At 35.1% G+C, this 23,340-nt stretch overlaps 1 protein-coding gene across 1 annotated transcript; it reads right to left on the bottom strand.

Moving 5' to 3' along the window:
* Positions 1-3,265: 3,265 nt before the first annotated feature.
* Positions 3,266-11,471, bottom strand: LOC132550689 (DNA damage-regulated autophagy modulator protein 2-like). The gene is made up of 7 exons (XM_060214781.1): positions 11,366-11,471; positions 9,630-9,777; positions 8,627-8,694; positions 7,995-8,137; positions 4,932-5,109; positions 4,151-4,224; positions 3,266-3,607 (listed from the first exon to the last, which is right to left on the bottom strand). The coding sequence occupies exons 2-7, from the start codon at positions 9,758-9,760 to the stop codon at positions 3,419-3,421; spliced, it is 783 nt and encodes a 260-aa protein (XP_060070764.1). The 5' UTR covers positions 9,761-9,777; positions 11,366-11,471; the 3' UTR covers positions 3,266-3,418.
* Between the last annotated feature and the right edge of the window lie 11,869 nt (positions 11,472-23,340).

The raw sequence follows: 23,340 nt of genomic DNA, 5'->3' as shown, positions 1-23,340 counted from the left end.
CATGTTAATATGACGTTGATACTTATATGTCGTTGACCCTTTTTTTAAATATAAATCTGTTCCACGTTAATATGGCGTCGATAATACAATATCAAAATGTCTGACACCTATTAAATATGGCGTTTATATATATATTAAATCTCAAGATTTGACGTTGACAAATATCTATCATAAAGTAAGCAACAACCTATTGACATTTTTTTTCTAAAATGAAGCTCTGACGTTGACAACTTTATAATACGACGCTAACATCTACCATGTATTTAATATGGGATCGATACAGATCTATTTAATCTAACGCTGTAAACTGCCAACTAATTCAACGTTGATAAATATATACATTAGTAAGATGTCTATTTCATATCTATTTTACCAATTGAATTTGAAGGTTTTCATAAAGACGTGTAGATTTCTTTGCTTGTTGGGTTTACCGCCCCATGAACAACCAGAGTCATTTTGAGACGAGACATCCTTGTAATAACTAGTGGCTACCTCATTGAACGGTATATGGAAGGCCCGTCACGTGCCATTCAGAACTATTAGAGTAAAGTGTTTAGCCAAAGAACCTGTGCCGCGGCTGGGAGTATCGAACTAAGCCCATTGGACGCTCTACTAACTTAGCTGTCGTGGCAACTTCCGCCATAACCATAACGCTGACTTAATATGAAGTTGATATAAATCCAATATAACCGTAATATTTAATCAATGTTACATTGAAAATTTGACTTGATTTTTATCTGGAATGATGTTGGAATAACTCTCATCAGTTTACATATAAACAAAACACACAACACACACGTATAACAAACAAAGAAAAAGAAAAATGACATTATGATGAAGACATAATTTATCACAAATTCATTATCACAAAATGTTTACATGATACTCTAAATAATCATCACAATTTATCGTGTAACAAAAATCCACACAGAAATCTGCTTAAAACTAACATTATATACAACATGATTGTTTAAAACATTTGTACATAAACATTAATGATACAGTAGAGATGTCTTGATGACCTTGTTTACACTGAAATCAAAAACCAGAAAACAACAAAATACTTGATGATGTTAACTTTTGTCTCAATTTTTTATCATTAATCATGTCTGATATCAAAACATTAAATATTTAAATAAATAACTGAATTTTCAATAAATATTGTAAAACGATAATACTTTCAAAAAATGTTTCTTTCATCATATGTAAATATTTAATGCCACTATTAGATATTCTAATTCATTTGTTTATTTCAAAATATAGACTCGAAATAAAAAAACCTCTACAAAACATGGTTTTACTGTGGATTATCTTGCTGGTAAAAATATTTACATACATCTATCCAGATTCAAAATGCAGTCTCCTGATTTCCTGTAGACTAGTCAAATGCAAGAAAAGAAACAATATGACATCTCGGAAAGATGGAAGATGTCTTTGTGCCAAGTACAGATAAAAGTATTATATTATGTTAATGTGCTGTGAAGAGTACAAATTGAAACAAATTTTAGGTTAGACAAATATTAGACCTAGATTCAAGATGGTACTGTTGTTCTTTCTTTGAGAGAAAAATGAAAATAAAAAACCAAATTAAAAAAACAGCTAGTTCTAATGTGAAAAAGAGCTTTGTTATTATGACAACATTTGTTTTTACATAATTACTTAATTTTATTCTCTAATTAATATTCATGATATGATGTCCTAAATCCAGATCCTAACACATGCAACATTAAAAATATAGAGTAATCAGCATTAAAATAGTGAAACATTTGACTTCCAAAATGATAAGTGAAATTTTTTTTTTTCCAGAATAATACATTCATTTTATAAATGATTCTAACGATCTACAGACAGGATAAGTATTTATGAACTATTATCATTTTTGTTTAAACATCAACAAATTCTGAAGTAAAATCTACCGAAAATTAACGGTATTGAAAATATGTAAACTAGATAAGTCATCACTATCCCTAGTACTGCTAGCAGAAATTTTTTTTTCTTTGGTGAAATCATTGTTAACACAAACATATAATGATTTTCTTTTGTGAAATGATAAGAAAAATAAAAATTTAGTCACCATATTGTAAACATGTATTTCATTTTATAAAAAATATATTGTTGAATGACAAAGGCATGTTATGAATTATGGTGAAACTTTAACACACAGGTAAGATTGCAGATAGTGTGAGTTTTGTATCTGAAATCTGATTTCACGATTGATGCCCTTTGAAATTTGTAAGCAGAATATTGAATAGTACAGCAATATAACACCATTTGGCCATAACACAAATTTATTGAATTACAGAATGAATTTTTAGACCACCAGATACTGTAAAATCATAGATTTTGTGGGGACTAACACATTTCATGGATTTTCAAAAATAGACAATTCTTTTGGCACCTGGTTTCTGAATAAATCTTGCTCATAAAATCCATCGTACTATAATCCATGTCTATTTTAATCTATTTAATATTTTGTGGAAATACAGCATCCATGAATTAAATGAAACTAACTGCCCAGTAAAATTTATGATTTTACAGTTTTTACTAAGTCGTCTTTGCTGAATATTATGGAGAGTCATACTTTCAGATAACACTATTATATGAAAGAGAATGAATGAACCCAACATAGGTCCCTCGGTTTTACAGGCTCCATCGTTTATCAGATCTAAAATGTCACAGATACATATCAAAGTTACATATATCATAGTTATATATATACAATTGTAACAGGATCCTACATTTCCTTAAGTTTTCTATACACTGTTCTATGGAACCAAGCAGAAAACAAAATGAAATGAGATGTAATACATATATTTTATCTATGTAAATTGACACCAGACTGATTCATAAAACACGCACAAGACATTCATGCAAATATGTCTTTGTATTTTTGTAATTGAAAACTCTTTTGTCTTCTTTGTTTGCCAAAAACTGAAATTATTTTCAAATTTTACAGACATTATGTCATATATCTATATTAGACGTTTGGTCTCCTTTTCATTACCAGTGATTTCATTCATTACAAACACATTGATATAACTTTCCCATAAGTCTGATACATATTTTTAAGAGATATCAGTTGAAGAGATTCAACATAACTAATGTAAGTATTTAAAATGACTACCAACATAAGTTAATCATATTCATAATCCAAAACTCTACAAGTACCTGTTTTCTATCAATCCCCTCTGCTTTCCAAATTAACCTCTCACATGTCACCAGAAAAAATAAATAAATAAATCTATACAAAAGTATTTTTCCCTTTGCAACTTTGTAAAATGTGCAGAATTTGTGTAGTTGATAAATTTTCTTAAAAATTTGATTAATTTTTTTTTTAACATTTTTTTCCTGTAATTAATTTGCAGAAAAAACAGCCATGTATATGCACCTTTACCATCCACCGTCCTTACAGAACTTTCTATGCAAGCAGTGGCGACCTTTCATCCGGTATATATAATGGCTGTTCGTCCAAATGTCTCACGCTGAGTTTAGCGTTAACTTCAACGCGCACTTTCTGAAAGTCTCTGACATAGGTGAAGAAGAAGAAAAGAAATACCACAGCCGTTATCCACTCTGATATTGTACTCACAATATGAGCATCAAAACCCTGTAAGCGAAAAACAAATAATTAATTTTAAAATCGCTGGGAATATTTTATCTAGAGTATTCCACACAGCCTAATCTTGAATCCCTATCAACTATGCTACGAAATATAGTTAGCAACCTGAACAACTGCTAAATCCTAACCTGTTAGATTAGATAAATTTAATACTACATTCAAGTATAAGTAAAGATAAAATGTCCTGAATTTGAAGTACAATCTTTTCAAATGGTAGGCAGTCTTAAAAGCTATACCTTAACTAAGTACAGAATTTCTTATGTTAAAATTAAAATTGATTTACTCCAGTCCCTTTATAAAATTTCTAAGGCTTTCAGAGTTATCCCTTTTTTAGTTTTCAACTATACACAGTAAAGATAAACTCTGTATAAAAGAAACATCATAAGACTTTCTCATTCCAAAATCTGTGTTCACAAAATAACAGTTAAAAAGTTTATGTTTCATTCCTGACATATACCTCTGTACAATAGTCTACAACAGGTAACACTTAAAACTCTTGAAAACTAAGAGAAAATTCACAAACATACTCACCTTCTCAGATGGTTTCCAGTGTAGTTTGTCTTTTGTGTCAGTTTGATATCTTGATATTCCCGCTGCAGTAAATGCTGTTCTGAGTTAAGGAATTTATTAACTGATAGTTGTATACTTTTCCAAACTGAGTTATCTCCCTTGCTGTTTAGTCTAAAGATGTTTCCATTTACCCTTTCTTATCAGACCCTGAGTATCATGACATCCATTATAATCTGACCCCTGATTATTACCATGGTGTGTCTGATTTGTTTTAGTATTGATACATCTTGTTCTCACCCCCTAAATTTAAAAACATGTCTGATCGTATCCCTGAAAGTTCTTTTTCAACTGTCTAATCTGAAGTTAGGTAATCAGACATCACCACAAACCTTACTTCTACGATTTCTGACATTCTGTCTAAAATCACCCTTGACAATTCTGGCATCTGTCTAATCTAACACCTGATTCTTCTAATAATCTACCCAATCTGACTCCTGAAAATTATGAAATTCTGTCCAATCTGACCCCTGGATATGTTGACATCTGACCTAATCTGGTGACGAAGTATTCTGGCATCACGTCTTATTTGGCAAATTACACACTCTGTAATCAGGTGTTTGACTCAATTTTCAACAAATTATAAAAATTATGATAAAAATCAATCAAAATCATTTGAATAATTTTCTTTTTAAATTTTCAATCCTTAGTATTTTTGTAGCCATGATTTTTGGCATCATAGTAACTTGTGTCTGAAAATTAATCGCATGAAGGACAAATTGATGACACAGAAAACAAAGGATACCCATCACCATGCTGATCGCTGAGGTTATAGATAAAGCCAGTCGCACGCGTGCAATAGATTGTCCGTTGAATTCTGGATGCATATGGTAGGTAAGAAAAGTTTGGACGAATTCGTAAAGGACTCCACAGCCTAGTACAAGACTTGCTCCCGTCAGATGGACTGGTTCAACAACAGTTTCCTACCAGATACACAAAGAAAATTAAATGCCAAAGCAATCATGTTGGTCTTTCTATAGGTAATACTTACAGATGTTTATATACATGTATATATTGATATATTAATGATACTTTAACATTGGAAAGTGTCATATGATTATATACATATTTCTTAAAGATTTTCATTACTTAAGTTAACTATCTTATTTATCCTACAATAAGCCCAGAGGCCAAAACATAACCTCATAGTATAGGGTGGGCTTATTACAGGACACAATGGGCTAACACATAACCTAATAGGTAAAGGGTGGGCTTATTACTGGACACAAGGGTCTAACACATAACCTAATAGGTAAAATATGGGCTTATTACAGGACACAAGGGGCTAACACAGTACCTCATAGGTAAAATATGGGCTTATTACAGGACACAAGAGCCCAACACAGTACCTCATAGGTAAAAGGAGGGCTTATTACAGGACACCTGGGGCCAACACATAACCTAATAGGTAAAGGGTGGGCTTATTACTGGACACAAGGGTCTAACACATAACCTAATAGGTAAAGGGTGGGCTTATTACTGGACACAAGGGTCTAACACATAACCTCATAGGTAAAGGGTGGGCTTATTACTGGACACAAGGGTCTAACACATAACCTCATAGGTAAAGGGTGGGCTTATTACTGGACACAAGGGTCTAACACATAACCTAATAGGTAAAGGGTGGGCTTATTACTGGACACAAGGGGCCAACACATAACGTAATAGGTAAAGGGTGGGCTTATTACAGGACACCTGGGGCCAACACATAACGTAATAGGTAAAGGGTGGGCTTATTACAGGACACCTGGGGCCAACACATAACGTAATAGGTAAAGGGTGGGCTTATTACAGGACACCAGGGGCCAACACATAACGTAATAGGTAAAGGGTGGGCTTATTACAGGACACCAGGGGCCAACACATAACGTAATAGGTAAAGGGTGGGCTTATTACAGGACACCAGGGGCCAACACATAACGTAATAGGTAAAGGGTGGGCTTATTACAGGACACCAGGGGCCAACACATAACCTCATAGGTAAAGGGTGGGCTTATTACAGGACACAAGAGCCCAACACAGTACCTCATAGGTAAAAGGTGGGCTTATTACAGGACACCTGGGGCCAACACATAACCTCATAGGTAAAATATGGGCTTATTACAGGACACAAGAGCCCAACACAGTACCTCATAGGTAAAAGGAGGGCTTATTACAGGACACCTGGGGCCAACACAGTACCTCATAGGTAAAGGGTGGGCTTATTACAGGACACCTGGGGCTAACACATAACGTAATAGGTAAAGGGTGGGCTTATTACAGGACACCTGGGGCCAACACATAACGTAATAGGTAAAGGGTGGGCTTATTACAGGACACCAGGGGCCAACACATAACGTAATAGGTAAAGGGTGGGCTTATTACAGGACACCAGGGGCCAACACATAACCTCATAGGTAAAGGGTGGGCTTATTACAGGACACCTGGGGCCAACACATAACCTCATAGGTAAAATATGGGCTTATTACAGGACACCAGGGGCCAACACATAACCTCATAGGTAAAGGGTGGGCTTATTACAGGACACCTGGGGCCAACACAGTACCTCATAGGTAAAGGGTGGGCTTATTACAGGACACCTGGGGCCAACACAGTACCTCATAGGTAAAGGGTGGGCTTATTACAGGACACCAGGGGCCAACACATAACGTAATAGGTAAAGGGTGGGCTTATTACAGGACACCAGGGGCCAACACAGTACCTCATAGGTAAAGGGTGGGCTTATTACAGGACACCTGGGGCCAACACATAACCTCATAGGTAAAGGGTGGGCTTATTACATGGAAAATGAAAAAAACATGTTTAAATTCTAATGAACAATATCTGATATATTTGAATAAGCTTATACTTATGTAATTTGGAATGAACTTATTGAGAGATAAGCACTAAAATCAAAACAGGGGAATCATAAGGTCATTTTGGTTCACTTTTCCTCCTCAACACAACGTCAAACATCAGTAATGGAAGACAACTCTGAGCAAATGGCACATAAAATGTGACCGATATCACTTTAAGCAGAAACTAAGTAACCATCGAGAGACTTTTGATAGAAATTTTGAAGATGTCCGCCACATAAGAATTTGAGCTGGTGACCTTGATAATTTTTCGGTTCATTTTTTGCATAAATCAACTTACCCTCATAACACCCTAATGAAATATGAACCAATTAAACCACACAAAGATGACCTTGACCTCAATCCTGATGACCTAAATTTTTGGATATATCATTAGTTTGTCTATCAATAAGTTTGTTTCATGGCATCATACAGAAATATTTTTTTCAGTTTTGAAATACAAAATTTAAACTTGACATCTGACCCCATGACCTTGAGTATTTTCACCATCTATCCTGATTATTTAAACATTCTGTTAACTCTGCCCCTGATAAGTTACATGCAGGGTGATTCCTAAAAAATTTGCTTCATAATGTCATAGTAAAATATCAACCAGTTAAAGCCAACTTCGGTTCAAAATATATCTTAACAAAATGTTTGTTAGTAAGAGATGATCACAGTATTTAAAACAAGTCCAAAATGAAGCCAATCAAGCATGAAATATCAGGCCAGGTGTAGCCTCCACGACATAACACAAGCACCAGCATTCTAAGAAATACCAATGATGAAGATTTGGGTAAAAGTGAAATAGTGAAACACAGCATCCTATCTCCTGAACCTAGATTCATATCAGATTACTTATATACTTACTGTCAGTGTTCCAGTTATTCAATTCATACACACCTGTAAAATTTACACTATGTATTAAGAAAACTTATGCAAATTACATGAAATTATAATTTTCAGTATCTTACCTGAAAATTGGCAACAATGCTTAACCCGAGAGAACTGAGAATTCCGAGTACAAGGCCTGCTTTATTTAGTCTTCGTAGTCGGCCATCCTCATGTCCTGTCAAACTCTCCACCAACTTGTAACGAACGTACATCGTACAAAAAGCTGTAAATACAACCAACAGTCTCATTCCTCATTGTCATTGTACTTAAGCTGTGTTTGGATTACAACCGTAGTCAAGAACTTGTCAAAAACGAAACAGAAGGATAGTATGACAGGACAGGGAAGATCAAAGAGAGATGAAAAGGATAAAGATATTAAATGTTACGATTTGGAAAGCAATCTTAAAAACAGGTGATGCAAAATTGTTGATGATTGTGCTTGATATTTCCTCTGAGTCTTGCAAACCGGATATTTATTTGACAAAACATATCATAAAGGCCCCCAATATGTGGGGGCTACAACATGACCTCTAACTCAAAAGTCTGTGTTTGTGGTGAACATCAATTGATATCACTGTAAGGCTTATTGCCAAATAAATATGGTACTTCATTTCATAAAACATTTTTGCCTTAGCATAACAGCTACAACACTGAAAGAAAATAATATCCATATCCAGGTTTTCAACAATGCTAGAAGGGAGATAACTCTTACCTATGGTTGCAGCAATGTTTAGGAATTGCCCAAATATACAGCTCTCTGGAGGCTTTGTTCCTGTGTCACTTTATGAGAAATAAATCACATTCTAAATTATCAAATAATTGATGCTTGATAATTTGTATTCATACTTGTGTGATTTAATCTAACGTAATAGCCGTTTATTTTTCAATTTTCTTCCTTGATATTTTTTAGAGGTGAAAAAGAAGCAATATAATTACCATTGGAGAGAAGCAGTATCATTGATGGTCTAACTAATGATGTATTTAACTTATTTTGCAATACATGTATTGTTCTTTTTAACAACACTAGACAGTGAAATATTACTGAGAATAACACATTGTGTAGGCTCTATTTAAAAAAAAAAATTCATCAATATGGAGAGACTGACTATTTTTTTTTTTTTTTTTTTGATTTCCTTTTCTTATTTTTCTTTGTTTTGTTTTAAAAATGAACATTCTGGGGGGGTGGGGTGTGGGGGGGGGGGGGGGGGGGGTGGGCGTGGGGAAATTCAGGAGATAATTGTAAAACATTACAAATAATGCATATATGTAGCTAACATTGACAGAAACGGCGTTCATTATCCGCCACTAGAATTCCATAGTAAAATAGATTATGATTTATCATAGATCATTTTTCTTCTATTGATATCATCTACAGCTAAGCTATCATTTTGATATCTGACTATACGTTTATTACCAAATCATTAGTTGATTATATCAAGAAAACATTAAAGGAAGTATTGAAATTTGAAACAAATATGAAAACTGACTAAAAGAACATGATGACTGCATGAAAATGATTTAACAGAATATAGGAATCATTGCTTTTTCAATATACTCTGAATAAGTTTTGTCAGTTTGTAGTAATAATTGGTATAGTTGATAATTTGTGAAAATGCAATGTCAGATGGAAGTTCTGATAATATGGGTTTAGATGCATCTGTTTACTCCATATGTAACTATCACACAAGCGTACACTAAAGTCTTCTATTACATACCTGATATAAGGAAAGTATGGTGCAATGTCTTTGTTGAGGATGGCTATGATGTAGGATCCGACGAATGTTCCAATAGATACCAGTACCAAACAGATGGGGAGGTACCCCAGGCCACTCCCACATACCTGCATCTTCTCAGTTAAAACACCTGTAACAAGATATATGAGGAATCTATTATCATAGGTACCCCAGCCCACTCCATTACATCTAAATCTCCTCTCTTAAAACACCTTAATGAGAAAAATATCAGGCGTTGATTGTTTAAGGTACCCCAGCCCACTCCCACATGCCTGCATCTTTTCAGTTAAAACACCTGTTACTGGGAAATGCCATGAATCACCTTAATGAGAAAATGTCAAGACTTATTGTATAAGATATTGAAGCCCAAACACACAGTCCTTACATACAACAGTCAACATACCGATAACCACAAAATGCTTAAAGTAAGTTGTTTAAGCTATATCCCAGTCCAACCCCCTTCCACCCCGCCCTCCTCCCCAACACACCTACAACTTCTCTGTCAGCACACATGCAATGAAAAATGGTCATATATTGAGTTAATTGGCCAAGGTATCCATGTCCAATGAAATTCCAGATCTAGTACACTACTCCCTTCTTCACAAAGTCTTTGACATTGAAGACAACAAGTTCAATTTATCCATCTCTATCTCCTTTAGATTCTACCCTTGGAGTGGTCAGTGCTCCAAAGCTGTAATTAGGAAGGAGTAATGAAAAATACCCTGCCATTGCTGGGGTTCGACCTAGCGACCCTTTTGGTCTCTGGCTGGACATTCTACCACATGACTAAAGGGAAATTCCCTCTAGCCGAAGCTATGTAATTAGGTGACCTAGTCTTTTACAGTACCTTCTCTAACATTACTTCACCTAACTACTTGTAACAAGAAATTACCGTATCTGACTTTATCTAGTATCCCTGTCAACAATATCAAACATTACAGATGATACACAGTATGTGTAATTCAATTTACATGAGTCTTCCAGTCAAACATTTTCCTTCCAATGCAATACATGAAGATCCTCTCTGCTTCTATATTGTGTAAATTAAGCAATCGCATAAGGTCAAACACAGACTTAGATACAAGTCTTTGTTTCAAATAAGCAAATTTGCACCGATACTTTGTAAAATTTAACATGTCTTTTAATAGAATTTCAAGATTCAGGTTTCTCTCATGAAAAATGTACAATTGCGGACTTAGAGATTTACATAATGTACAATGCATCTAAACCAATGGTACAATACACACCGCTTTAAACAATGATAGTTAATTATCAATTGATAAATAAATAAATAAAAAAAAACCAAAGCATGCATCATAACACTATAAATGCACCTGATGCATATTTTCTCCTTACTGGCTCCTCAGCTTTGGAACTCCTTTCTTGAACTTGAAAATTTCGTAAATCCGACATCGTGTTATTCTGTTACATATATTTGCACTTCAGCGTTGCGTACCTTATAGGAGTTTATTCCGGGTATTGTTCTGTCTCAGCATATATAAAGGATATTATCATCATGATAAGGATAATATATGTTGACATAGGTATATTGGAGTGGCAAAATATCTGTGCTGCTCATACACACGAGATTCAAATCAAAGCATGACAATGAGCTATGTCGATAACCGTCATGTGATGTTGACGAATTCGACATAGCTTAACGAATAAAATATTACTGATAATAGTGTTAAATATAGGTCAGTTTCAATGATACTCACAATAATATACGCATGTGGTGTTTCTGTCTGTCAGAAAAATGTATGATGAACGGCAATTGAAGTTAAATATGACAAGCAGCTCTATTTTATTGCAGCAGCATTGTTCAATGTTTACGTCGACGTCGTGGAAATGAAAGTAGGATTTTCCTACTTCCGGTAGGTCAAAAGTCGGAGCGGCAGAAGAGAGATAACTCTTACATCTCCCTGTCTGTTCAAAGTGTATCGTCTGAAACGTTCACATTACAGTATCTAAAATAAGTTTCTGGAATATATAGCGTCTTTAAAGTGTATATGAGAGATCTAAATGCTCAAAACTGTCGAAAATTTACATTTTGTGATGATTTTTTTTAAACTATGACATTTCGATTCGGGTTGCAATAAATGTATAGATCTATAACCCAAAGTCCCTTTGTCCTGAGTGTATATGACCTACTACTACGTTTTCAGATGGGTTCTATTACTTGACGTCGAAAATCTACATCAGTATTATAGTATATTATTAGTAGATTGATGAATTGACATTAAATGATTTAAACGGTTTTATATGCAGAACAGCATGGTTATCATCTTTACCTCGTCTACCGAAAGGCTGAAATTTCGTAAATGGTGGATGTTAAAATAAATAAATAAATAAATAAATAAATAAATAAATAAATAAATAAATAAATAAATAAATAAATAGATAGATAGAAAAATAAATAAATAAAGTTAGCTTTATATACTTACCATAAACAAATATTTGTTCATGTAATGTAACCGTAAAGAATAAATAAAGCAGCAGACAATATATCTAGACTTTAAATTAGATTTTGGAATACTTTTCATAATGTATGTCAGTCCCTTTCAGAGTCACAGAGGTTGTACTACAGTTGTGGAATATATATTAGTCTATATAGTTAAAAATGCAGGAAGGTTAAAGATTTTAGGGATCGAATTCTAAAGGCAATGCTTATCTTTAATCAGTCATCATAATCACAGTCAGAGATTTATTTCCATTAGTTTCAAACATGTTTTATAGTCATGGTAATCACCAGTTTGATTGGACACAAATTATCACAGGTTATAAGTCCTTTGAAAAGTTTAAGACTATAGCACTTGGCAAACAAAGAGATAATGAATCTATTGTTATATACATACAGGGAAGTTACATGGATTTCATAAAAACAAAACAAAAACAAAAAAAACAAAAAACAAAAAACAAAAAAACAGAAAACAAATTGATAAGACTGCAGTTTGAAATCTATTGCTATTTTGAATGAAATTGTGCACATTTTGTAAATATAATTTCATCAGCAGTGTCTACGTACAGGCAGATCATACGTTTTCATTTTCCAGAAAAGCAAACGTGTCTACTGTTCTCAAGGCTTTCCACGTGATCATTCGTGTGCTTATAAAATATTACCCTCTCGAAAACGTTTGCCTAATTCAGATAGTAACGATATGAGTATATCATTTGTAAGAGAATGCCTTTCCACTTTCTTAAACAATAGCATCATTGTAGCTGCATTGTATCTTCCACGTGTCAGGAAAGATTCTTATGGAAATTGAATAGGTAAATAATAATTGAACATGTTTTGAAACTGACTGTGCAGTATATCTAAACATATGGTACCTTATCTCGTAATGATCAGACACCTTACCCAATCTTCAATTTCAGATGCTGTTACCCTTAAAGAGTTGATAATTTTGTCTGTTTTTCTAACATAGGAATATTGGTATTGCTGTTATCAACTTCTGTTACAGAACTGTAAAAATAGACTGTGTGTCGACTACATCAAGGCCATATTGATATCGCAGCTATGCCACCCTACAGGAGATCTGTTGATTTTTTATGTATGTGACTATCCCTACGGATAGTTCAGTTTGACATGTCATAATGTATGTTACAACTGGGCTTCCGTACAGGAGACAGATTCAAGGCTGTGTTATGAGTACGAGACAAAGGCAGATATTCTGATATTATGTTTGCTTTGTGATGAGCTCCAACAAAGCCTTTCCAATGAATGTCTTAAGAAGGTTGAAATATTTGTTAAATAGAAATAGTCTCCTAAAAATCTACAAAGCTTTTATTTTACCAATTTTAGTGTATGCGTATGAATTGTGGGACGGTTGCACTAATACTGAATCAGATAAATTGGAGAAAGCCCAAAGAGAAGCTGCTCGTATTATAACTGGCCTTCCTTCTTATGCACGTAGAAAATTTACATTTTGAAACTGGTTTAGATACACTTTCGAATCGTCGAAAACGAAGAAAACTTCAACTTTGATTTAAAATGCATAACAAGCTAACTCCAGATTATTTAAACGATCTCTTGCCACCTATTTGTTGCAGATAGTAATCGATACAGTCTTAGAAATAACAATGATTATAGAGTTCCTCTATTTGGGCTTTCTCTTACAAACCTCTCTTTTATACCTTCTACGCTTCGTAGCTGGAACTTGTTAGATTTCTCTGTACGGTCACTGCCTTCCATGAATTTGTTTAAAACCTCACTTACTTTAAATACACAACAATCCCCACCTGTCTATTTTAGTTATGGTGAGCGGAAGTTAAACATAATGCATACTAAACTTAGACACAGTTGTAGTTCCCTTAAATACGATCTTTATCGAGTAAATCTTGTCGAAAATCCAGTTTGCTCCTGTGGACATCCTTGTGAGAATGCCTTTCACTTCTTCTTTGAGTGTCAAACTTTCAGAAATGAAAGACGCACTTTTTTTCATAATCTGGCTGAATTAGACGTAGATTTGAATTTAGAGCTTCTTTTGTTTGGTAGTATTGATCTTTCTGAGGACCTAAACTATTTTGTCTTTAGACATGTACAAAATTTCATTAAATCCAGCAAAGGGATTTAAAAGATTCTTATACATGTATTTATGTCTGTGTGTGAATGCTAAATATGTATAATTTATGTTTAAGCCTATATCTTTATAAGCATGTATTTGAAAATGTATGATGGGGAGGGCTCCAATAAGTTGTAATAACTTGTGCCCAAATCCATTGTTCAAATTTATTTTGGCAATAAAATATGTTTAAACTAAAGCCTTTGACAGAAGACTGTCCTAGAGTCTGAGATCAACACGTAAACTGAAGACTGTCCCAGAGTCTGAGATCGACACTACGACAGAAGACTGTCTTAGAGTCTGAGATCAACACTACGACAGAAGACTGTCTCAGAGTCTAAGATCAACACCACGACAGAAGACTGTCAGAGTCTGAGATCGACACTACGACAGAAGACTGTCTTAGAGTCTGAGATCGACACTACGACAGAAGACTGTCTTAGAGTCTGAGATCGACACTACGACAAAAGACTGTCCTAGAGTCTGAGATCAACACCACGACAAAAGACTGTCCTAGAGTCTTGAGATCAACAAGACAACAGAAGACTGTCTTAGAGTCTGAAATCAACAAGACGACAGAAGACTGTCTCAGAGTCTGAGATCAACAAGACGACAAAAAAACATTTCCAGATATCGAGATTAGCAAGACGACAGAAGACTGTCCTAGAGTTCGAGAACATCAATACGAGAGAAGACTGTCCCAGAGTTCGAGAACAACAATACGAGAGAAGACTGTCCCAGAGTTCGAGAACAACAATACGAGAGAAGACTGTCCCAGAGTTCGAGAACAATACGAGAGAAGACTGTCCCAGAGTTCGAGAACAACAATACGAGAGAAGACTGTCCCAGAGTTCGAGAACAACAATACGAGAGAAGACTGTCCCAGAGTTCGAGAACAACAATACGAGAGAAGACTGTTCCAGAGTTCGAGAACAACAATACGAGAGAAGACTGTCCCAGAGTTCGAGAACAACAATACGAGAGAAGACTGTCCCAGAGTTCGAGAACATCAATACGAGAGAAGACTGTCCCAGAGTTCGAGAACAACAATACGACAGAAGACTGTCCCAGAGTTCGAGAACAACAATACGAGAGAAGACTGTCCCAGAGTTCGAGAACAACAATACGAGAGAAGACTGTCCCAGAGTTCGAGAACAACAATACGAGAGAAGACTGTTCCAGAGTTCGAGAACAACAATACGAGAGAAGACTGTCCCAGAGTTCGAGAACAACAATACGAGAGAAGACTGTCCCAGAGTTCGAGAACATCAATACGAGAGAAGACTGTCCCAGAGTTCGAGAACAACACTACGACAGAAGACTGTCCCAGAGTTCGAGATCAACAAAACAACAGGAGACTGGCTCAGAGAGATCATCAGCCGAAGACTGTTCTAGAGCCAAAAGATTTTATATTCATCTCAAGTGCACTACAACATAAACACAATGTGTTGGATATTTCATTCAGTCAAGTGGCAGATATCACGATGTCACCGATCAAATTGTGTATTGTGGTTTTGCTGTTCCAAACAAAAACAAAAAAATCTAAACTACCTTAAACTATAAATGTACGAAATGGATGTATTGATACGACATGATCAAATCAAACTCCAGTTTGTTTGTTGAATTTGTCGCCCCTGAACAGCCAGCGTCGTTCTGAGGCGGGATCTCCACGTAATAGCCGATGAGTATAGTACCACAATGAACAACATACGAGAGACCCACCGCATGCCATCCAGAGTAATTAAGGTTATGTGCCTTGCCAAAGAACACGACAGTACATATCGGTCTGTTGAAACAAAAAGCACATTACTACTGCTGACAAACTGACCATAAAACCTATCGAGATCTATTTATAGTTTATCATCAAAAAGTATTTATTACTGCAAATACTAAAACAAAGCATAGATATAGCTCTTTATAAATGTATTATCATAATTCTCGAAGAATTGTTTACTGTGCTTTTCATGTAACGAACTTATAAAGAGTTAGAAACCGACTTCCGATACTTACTCGTATTCTTCAGCCCTTTTTCTAAAATTGAAGCTGTCTCTTTATCTTTATTTTATCTTTTTTTCGAAATTAACACAAACATTTCTTAAATTTGAATGTGTACATAACTTTTACACATGCTTCCTCAACATCCGATTCTTAAATGCGATTTCTGTATGTCTGGCGTGTAAAATACTTCAATATATTGCTAATTTTATACCTGTTCTGGAAGACGATAAAAGCATATTCGTCTAAGCGTGTCACATTCTTTCCATCATCAACTTACATACCATGTTCAGTAAAATCAATGTTAATATAGGCAACATTGATAGGTATATGAACCCTTTGAGTAGATGAATATGTATCTAAGATATAGTGCATGCTGTGCTACATTAAAATTGAAATTACAAAATATATGTGAAAGTCAATTCATTGGTTTTAGAGTTTAGTGAAAGACATTTTATTTCGATGCATTTCTCGATTTCTATCAACAATTCAGAACTAATAAAACGCTTGATTTTTCAATCTCGAAAAAGCATTTTGTTCAGTAAATTCAATGAAAAGCGTTTTAATGTCACTCATTAAAGAGTTATTGAAAGAGATGGAGGAGAGGCATCTGAATGGTTTGATGTTTGAATGACCCCGAGTAACAAGCTATCTTGAGGAAAAGAAACACACATGCATTGTTTTCTGTGATATTTCAAAAGCACAAGGGTCTAGTATCAAAACTTAAATCTTATGGTATATCAAGAAGCATTCTGAACTGGTTAAGACATTATTTAAAATCAAGACAACAAAGAGTATTTGTAGGTGGACATTTTTCTAATTACCAAACAATTAAAACTGGAGTTCCCCAAGGTTCAATTTTAGGGCCTCTTTTGTTCCTAACATCAATGACATAACCGATGAATTATTAAGTGTATCACGTTTGTTTGCCGACGATACTTCATTGACTTATGGTTCTTCCTCTATACTAGAAATAGAACGCATTTCAAATTTTGATATGCAGCGTATAATAGATTGGTCCAAAAAGTGGTTGGTAACATTTAATCCTAATAAAACTGATGTCATTTTTATCTCAAACAAGTTACGAAACAATGCCATTCATTTACAATTTGGTGAAACACGATTAAATATATCAAAAAGCCACAGGCACTTAGGAGTTTTATTGAGTGCTAATGCAAAGTGGAGGAATCATGTTGACTTTATATATCAGTCAGTATTAAAAAAGATCAATGCCTTAAGGCAAATGAAATTTTTAGTAAATAGAAAAACTCTATCTAAAATTTACACCTCATTTATACTGCCAGTTCTTGAATACTCTTGTGAAGTTTGGAGTGGTTGTTCTAAATTTCATTCTAATTTACTAGAAAAATTACAATTAGAAGCAGCGAGAATCCTGACCGGTCTACCAAGTTACGTTACTAGGCAAGCATTATATTTCGAAACGGGGTGGGAATCATTAGAAAACAGACGAAAGAGAAGAAATTTGATTTTGTTTTACAAGATTCATAATAATCTAACACCTTCTTATTTACACGATCTTTTACCAACAGTTAACAGTAATTTAAACAGGTATGAATTAAGAAATAACAATGATTATGTATTACCGAATTATAGACTAACCAATACCAGTCTTTTTTGCCCAACACTATTAAACTCTGGAACAATCTTCCCGATGAAACAAGAAATCTACCATCTGTGTCTAAATTTAGAAAAGACAAAGACAAAACAAATCTATTTTTTTTTAGATTACGGACCACGTCGTTTAAATATAATTCATACTAAATTAAGATATAACTGCAGTGCTTTAAATAACGATTTGTACCGTGTAAAATTAGTAGAATCATCATCATGTTCTTGTGTACACTTTTGTGGAGATGCATATCAATATTGTTTTTAATGTCCTAATTATACTATTTTGAGAGCAAACATGTTTGTAAATTTGCATCCGTATTACCCAATTAATCTCGAAACTATTTTGTCTGGAAAATCTGAACTCGCCGTTACTGAAAACGAAGATATTTTTCACATCGTACAAACATACTTGCGGGCCAGCAACAGATTCTGACTTCACTCTGTGAATTGGTGATCTTGCCCTTTTCTCCTTTCTGTATCTCTAATAGCTACTTGTAACTATATTAATTTATTAATATTGAATGTTATTAATTAATTACGAGGAATGTTTGCCTGGCACTTTAGTTAAGCTTAATTGAAAGCTTTGAAGAGAACGAGGTGGACTATAGGAATGGTGTTTAAATGAACTGTGTAAGAAGGAATGATGTGTTGTGCAGTTATAGTGCCAGGCATGAGCGTTGACTATGTCAGATTGTTAAATCAATGTCTTCTCTTCCTCTCCCATCTTTTCTTCCCTTCCTTTTTCCCTACAATATTTTACATTTAAAAATAAGTTGTAACTGTACATAGCTGTTGTCACATTCATTGTATATATTATTGTGAAGAGGGCTCCTATAAGTTGTGATAACTTATGCCCAATCCATTTGTTTTTGCAATAAGATATGTTTAAACTAACTTTAAACTAACCGAGCCTACTGAAGACTGTTCAGTGAGGTACTACATGGAGGCTCTTCCTCAAAGTGACTTTAGCAAAAAAATCGTCATGTTATCAATATGAAGCAACACAGAAAGAAATGTTAATACAATGTCAACAAAGTATTATCATACGCCATCAACTAAGATGACATGCAGACTACATGTGCATAAGGTCAACAAGATCATACGTATCTTGTTAAAAACACGTGAAAAGTCAAAACAAATTTCATGTACACCATCAGCAAAGTTAAAAATATACAATCTCGAAAAAACAACGTACAACGTCATCAAAAATAACATACGTTGTCAACAATGTTAAAGTATTGTGATGAATATATTTCATGTATTTTTCATTCTACTACAATCAATTTTGTTAGGTAAAGAATGAGAAAGGTTGTGGCTCTGACTTCAATTGGATCAAGTTCACAATGTTGATATTTGTGGTATATATTTTTTTCTTCGTTTTTGTATGGCGTTGAAAATAAAATATCTCAAAAAAATTTTAAACATCCTTTAACAGAAATCAAATTCCAATCAACACAAGTATAAAATTCGTTCAGCTTTCTGGAGATTTCAATTAAGAAAGTTTTGGTGATGTCCTTTTAAACCGCATAGAAATCTGAGTAATACAGTTTTCTGTGTAAGGTAGGTTTTAATCTTCTCCGTGTAAATTCTTGATGTCCACATATACCATACAGTTTACTGTCCAGGGTAGGTTTTAGTCTCCGTGTGCATTCTTGATGTACACGTGTACAATATAGTTTACTGTCTAGGATAGGTTTTTAACATTTTCCGTGCAAATTTTGAATATGGGAATTGAAATTTCTTTTCTTATGTTTAGCTGCATACAACCTGTAATAAGGAGATTCTTGGCGTTTCCTATGAATCGAGATGAAGGGGCCGATAAATATATCAATGTCCTGAGTCAGATAAAATTTCGTCTGATATGATGATTTGTCCAGTTCAATTAAATTCCATTCAAACCACAATCTATCTAAAGACCTCCGTGCGTGACATTGTTCATTATTCTTCTAACGTCGTCTGTAAGTTTTCAGCTCAACGTACAGTCTGCATTATATGAAAAAAATCTCCTCACTATCTCGATTTAAATATAGAAAAAATTAAGAAACAATGATGGAAGCATAAGTGTCTTTAAAAGCTTAACAATGTATTGATGACGTCACAGAGACCATGATGTCACAGTAAATAAATTATCTAGTAATGGATGTAATTCTCATGTCAGACTGTTTTAGCTTTGCTTTGAATAATTTGATGAAGTACTTTTCTTTTCATTTCGTTCCAAAATGGTCTCCGTTGTCATTTTGTAGCATAGAATGATAAATATATATATACATAATGTTCAAATATTTTTAAAATAGAAAGTAGTGTTTTGTTGTGTTAATCATAACCTAACCGTTTCCATCTTGATCGATGTGAAAACTAGTAAAAGTTTATATCAATTTGTAAATAAACATGGTCTTTAAAGCAGATTTTTATTCTGAAATAAGAACGTGAAATTATCGATATATAGATAACGTGCTACACGTGTGCTAGAATGATATTTAAACTTTGTTACTAAAAATAGTATAATACCACAAATTGTATATATGTGCAATCTTGTTCCAACTCTTTATCAATAAACTGTTTAACAGATTTTGTTGAAGTAAACACACTGCTTCAAACCGACTACAAATCAAGAAAAGTTTAACCAAAGGAAAGATGATCGATAGATCGATAATTATAACCAGATCGTGTTAGTGGCAAATTACAAATGAGTTTAAAACATGTTGTTAAATTATTATTCAAATACTCGAAGCAATTAAATTCGATTGGAACCATAAATTACAATGTTCCCTGAATGTATTCAAACGAAGTAAGATCCAAACCGCAAGTAGCGTTAATGATAATACTGGGTTGTCTATGTAGAGTTACTAAGTCACAGCTAGATATAAGGATGCTCATTGATGCAAACGCCAAGCGATATGGCAATAAACATATACACATTGTATGTTAAGTGGAAATAAATCCAAACTCTTACCTTCAAAGGCATTTATGGTTGTAATAAATAAAAGTTTTGAAGACACGCCGTACATTGCACTAGTATACATAGTGGCTTATCCATGCAGTCGTTAATGTATATCAAAACAGAATGTACTCCATACTCCTAACGATATACAATACAGATTACATATAATTCACTGAAACAATGTTCAAGCAAGGATCATTTGGGGTCAACATCCAAGCAATGGACAACCAAAGGACGCTCAATGGACCAAAGTCCAATCGAGGAATGTTCACATGACCAACATCGAAACAAGAAACGAAATGACGAGACTTTAACGAGACAAAACAAAAGATGTTTACGGGACCAAGGTCCATACAAGGAATGTTCAAGATGCCAACAAGGCAAGCTCACGGGACCAATGTCGAAACATTGGACGTTTACTGGACCACTGTCGAAACATTGGACGTTCACTGGACCAATGTCGAAACATTGGACGTTCACTGGACAATTGTCGACACATTGGACGCTCACGGGACAAATGTCGACACATTTGACGCTCACGGGACAAATGTCGACACATTGGGCGCTCACGGGACAAATGTCGACACATTTGACGCTCACGGGACAAATGTCGACACATTGGGCGCTCACGGGACTATATACACTAACAAGAATCGTTCGCGAGCCATGCCAATGTAGTATTCACGACCTTGTCTAACATCTCCTTCGTTGATGGACTAACTTGAGCGTTCATGGTCGCGCCTAATAAGGTTCGGTCACAAGTCACTGTCCTCACTTACCATCGATACATTAAGGCCAAATTATTATGATAAGACATCAATGATGTTCCATTTTCCTGATCAAATCCGGCATTTGAATTTTTGTTCTTTGGGTAATAGTGGTGTTGAAAGCCCTGTATATTACATATATTTATAGATAAGTATAGCTAATCATGGGTATACAGATAGCATGTATGACTTACCTGACATAAAAGACATACCAGATATCCTAAACTCAACAATCAAAATACATAACCTGTATCTACAGCACATGCACGTTATCAACTTCTGTCCAGAGTTGTCGTTCTTGTCACGCTGTAGCGACTGTCGAGATCAGTTTGTAACAATTTTTACCATCTTTTTTTTCTTATGGGTAAGATGTAAGATATATGTGTCTGAAACAGGTTCTTTTAAAGGCACATCAGAAAAAGCAAAACACATACGAAATAGCATTCATATATAAGGTTGAATGAAATATTTGCTGCTGACATTTTTCTCTTTCTTCTTTTTCGCGAATGTGACCGGATGGGCGTGATCATCACTCTATATATATATTGTACGTTATTTTCGACAACAACCTTAACACCTCATCAGTTCAGCTATTGCATATTGTAGCAAACAGTGAAATATCGTGTTTAAATAAAAATATATCACTTAAATAATCGAGCCAATATCTTATTGAAGTAATTTTTCATGACCTGAAAATGTTCAGTTCAAAATTACCGGGCGAAATGGTTAAGGTAGATGAAGTCATTGGAAGGGAAACGAAATGATGTTTGGTAAAATGTGACAGTAACCTATATGTTAGGATCTTTCTTTCTTTTTCACGTTTCGTGCAACGTTCATTTGTATAACCAATTTAACACAAAACCAATAAAATTAGTGGTGTGGTAAATATAAGAAAACGACACGTTCATTAGAATCACAAACGAGCACATGTTTAAACATACTCCAAAGAAGGATCACGAATCATTTAAAATAACAGATCACATGTTAACAAAACATAATAAGAAAGTTTTCGTAAAACATTCGTATTCCAATATGTTCACTTTAGATAGGATAACAGTTATAATTTCATTTCACCGACACTCACCTGGTATTCACAAACATAAACACTACTTCAGAGTATGGGGATTAACGTACGAGGCATTATTGTAGGGGAGGTCGCATTATTGTAAGGGAGAGGCAGTATTGTAGGGGAGAGGCAGTGTTGTAGGGGAGAGGCAGTGTTGTAGTGGAGAGGCAGTGTTGTAGGGGAGAGGCAGTATTGTAGGGGAGAGGCAGTGTTGTAGGGGAGAGGCAGTGTTGTAGGGGAGAGGCAGCATTGTAGGCGAGAGGCAGTGTTGTAGGGGAGAGGCAGTGTTGTAGGGGAGAGGCAGCGTTGTAGGGGAGAGGCAGTATTGTAGGGGAGAGGCAGCGTTGTAGGGGAGAGGCAGCATTGTAGGGGAGAGGCAGTATTGTAGGGGAGAGGCAGTGTTGTAGGGGAGAGGCAGGGTTGTAGGGGAGAGGCAGCGTTGTAGGGGAGAGGCAGTGTTGTAGTGGAGAGGCAGTGTTGTAGGGGAGAGGCAGTGTTGTAGGGGAGAGGCAGTGTTGTAGGGGAGAGGCAGTATTGTAGGGGGCATGAACCTATACAGTCGGTGGAGTACTGCTAATCCATTGACATCATCAGCCGGGTCCATAAGTCTCTGGACGTTTCAACCCCTGTCCCGGAACGTCCTCGTGATGGTGGGTCGACAGTGACGATCAACTCACTGCCTGTCAATGGATGGCTTCCAGTCTTTCTCCTCCCATCTGCTCCACAGCCA

Source organism: Ylistrum balloti, unplaced genomic scaffold, assembly GCF_031769215.1.
Source record: "Ylistrum balloti isolate Yb309-2 unplaced genomic scaffold, AGI_CSIRO_Ybal_v1 Utg370140, whole genome shotgun sequence".
NCBI lineage: Eukaryota > Metazoa > Mollusca > Bivalvia > Pectinida > Pectinidae > Ylistrum > Ylistrum balloti.
This window is presented reverse-complemented; position numbering and strand designations above follow the sequence as displayed.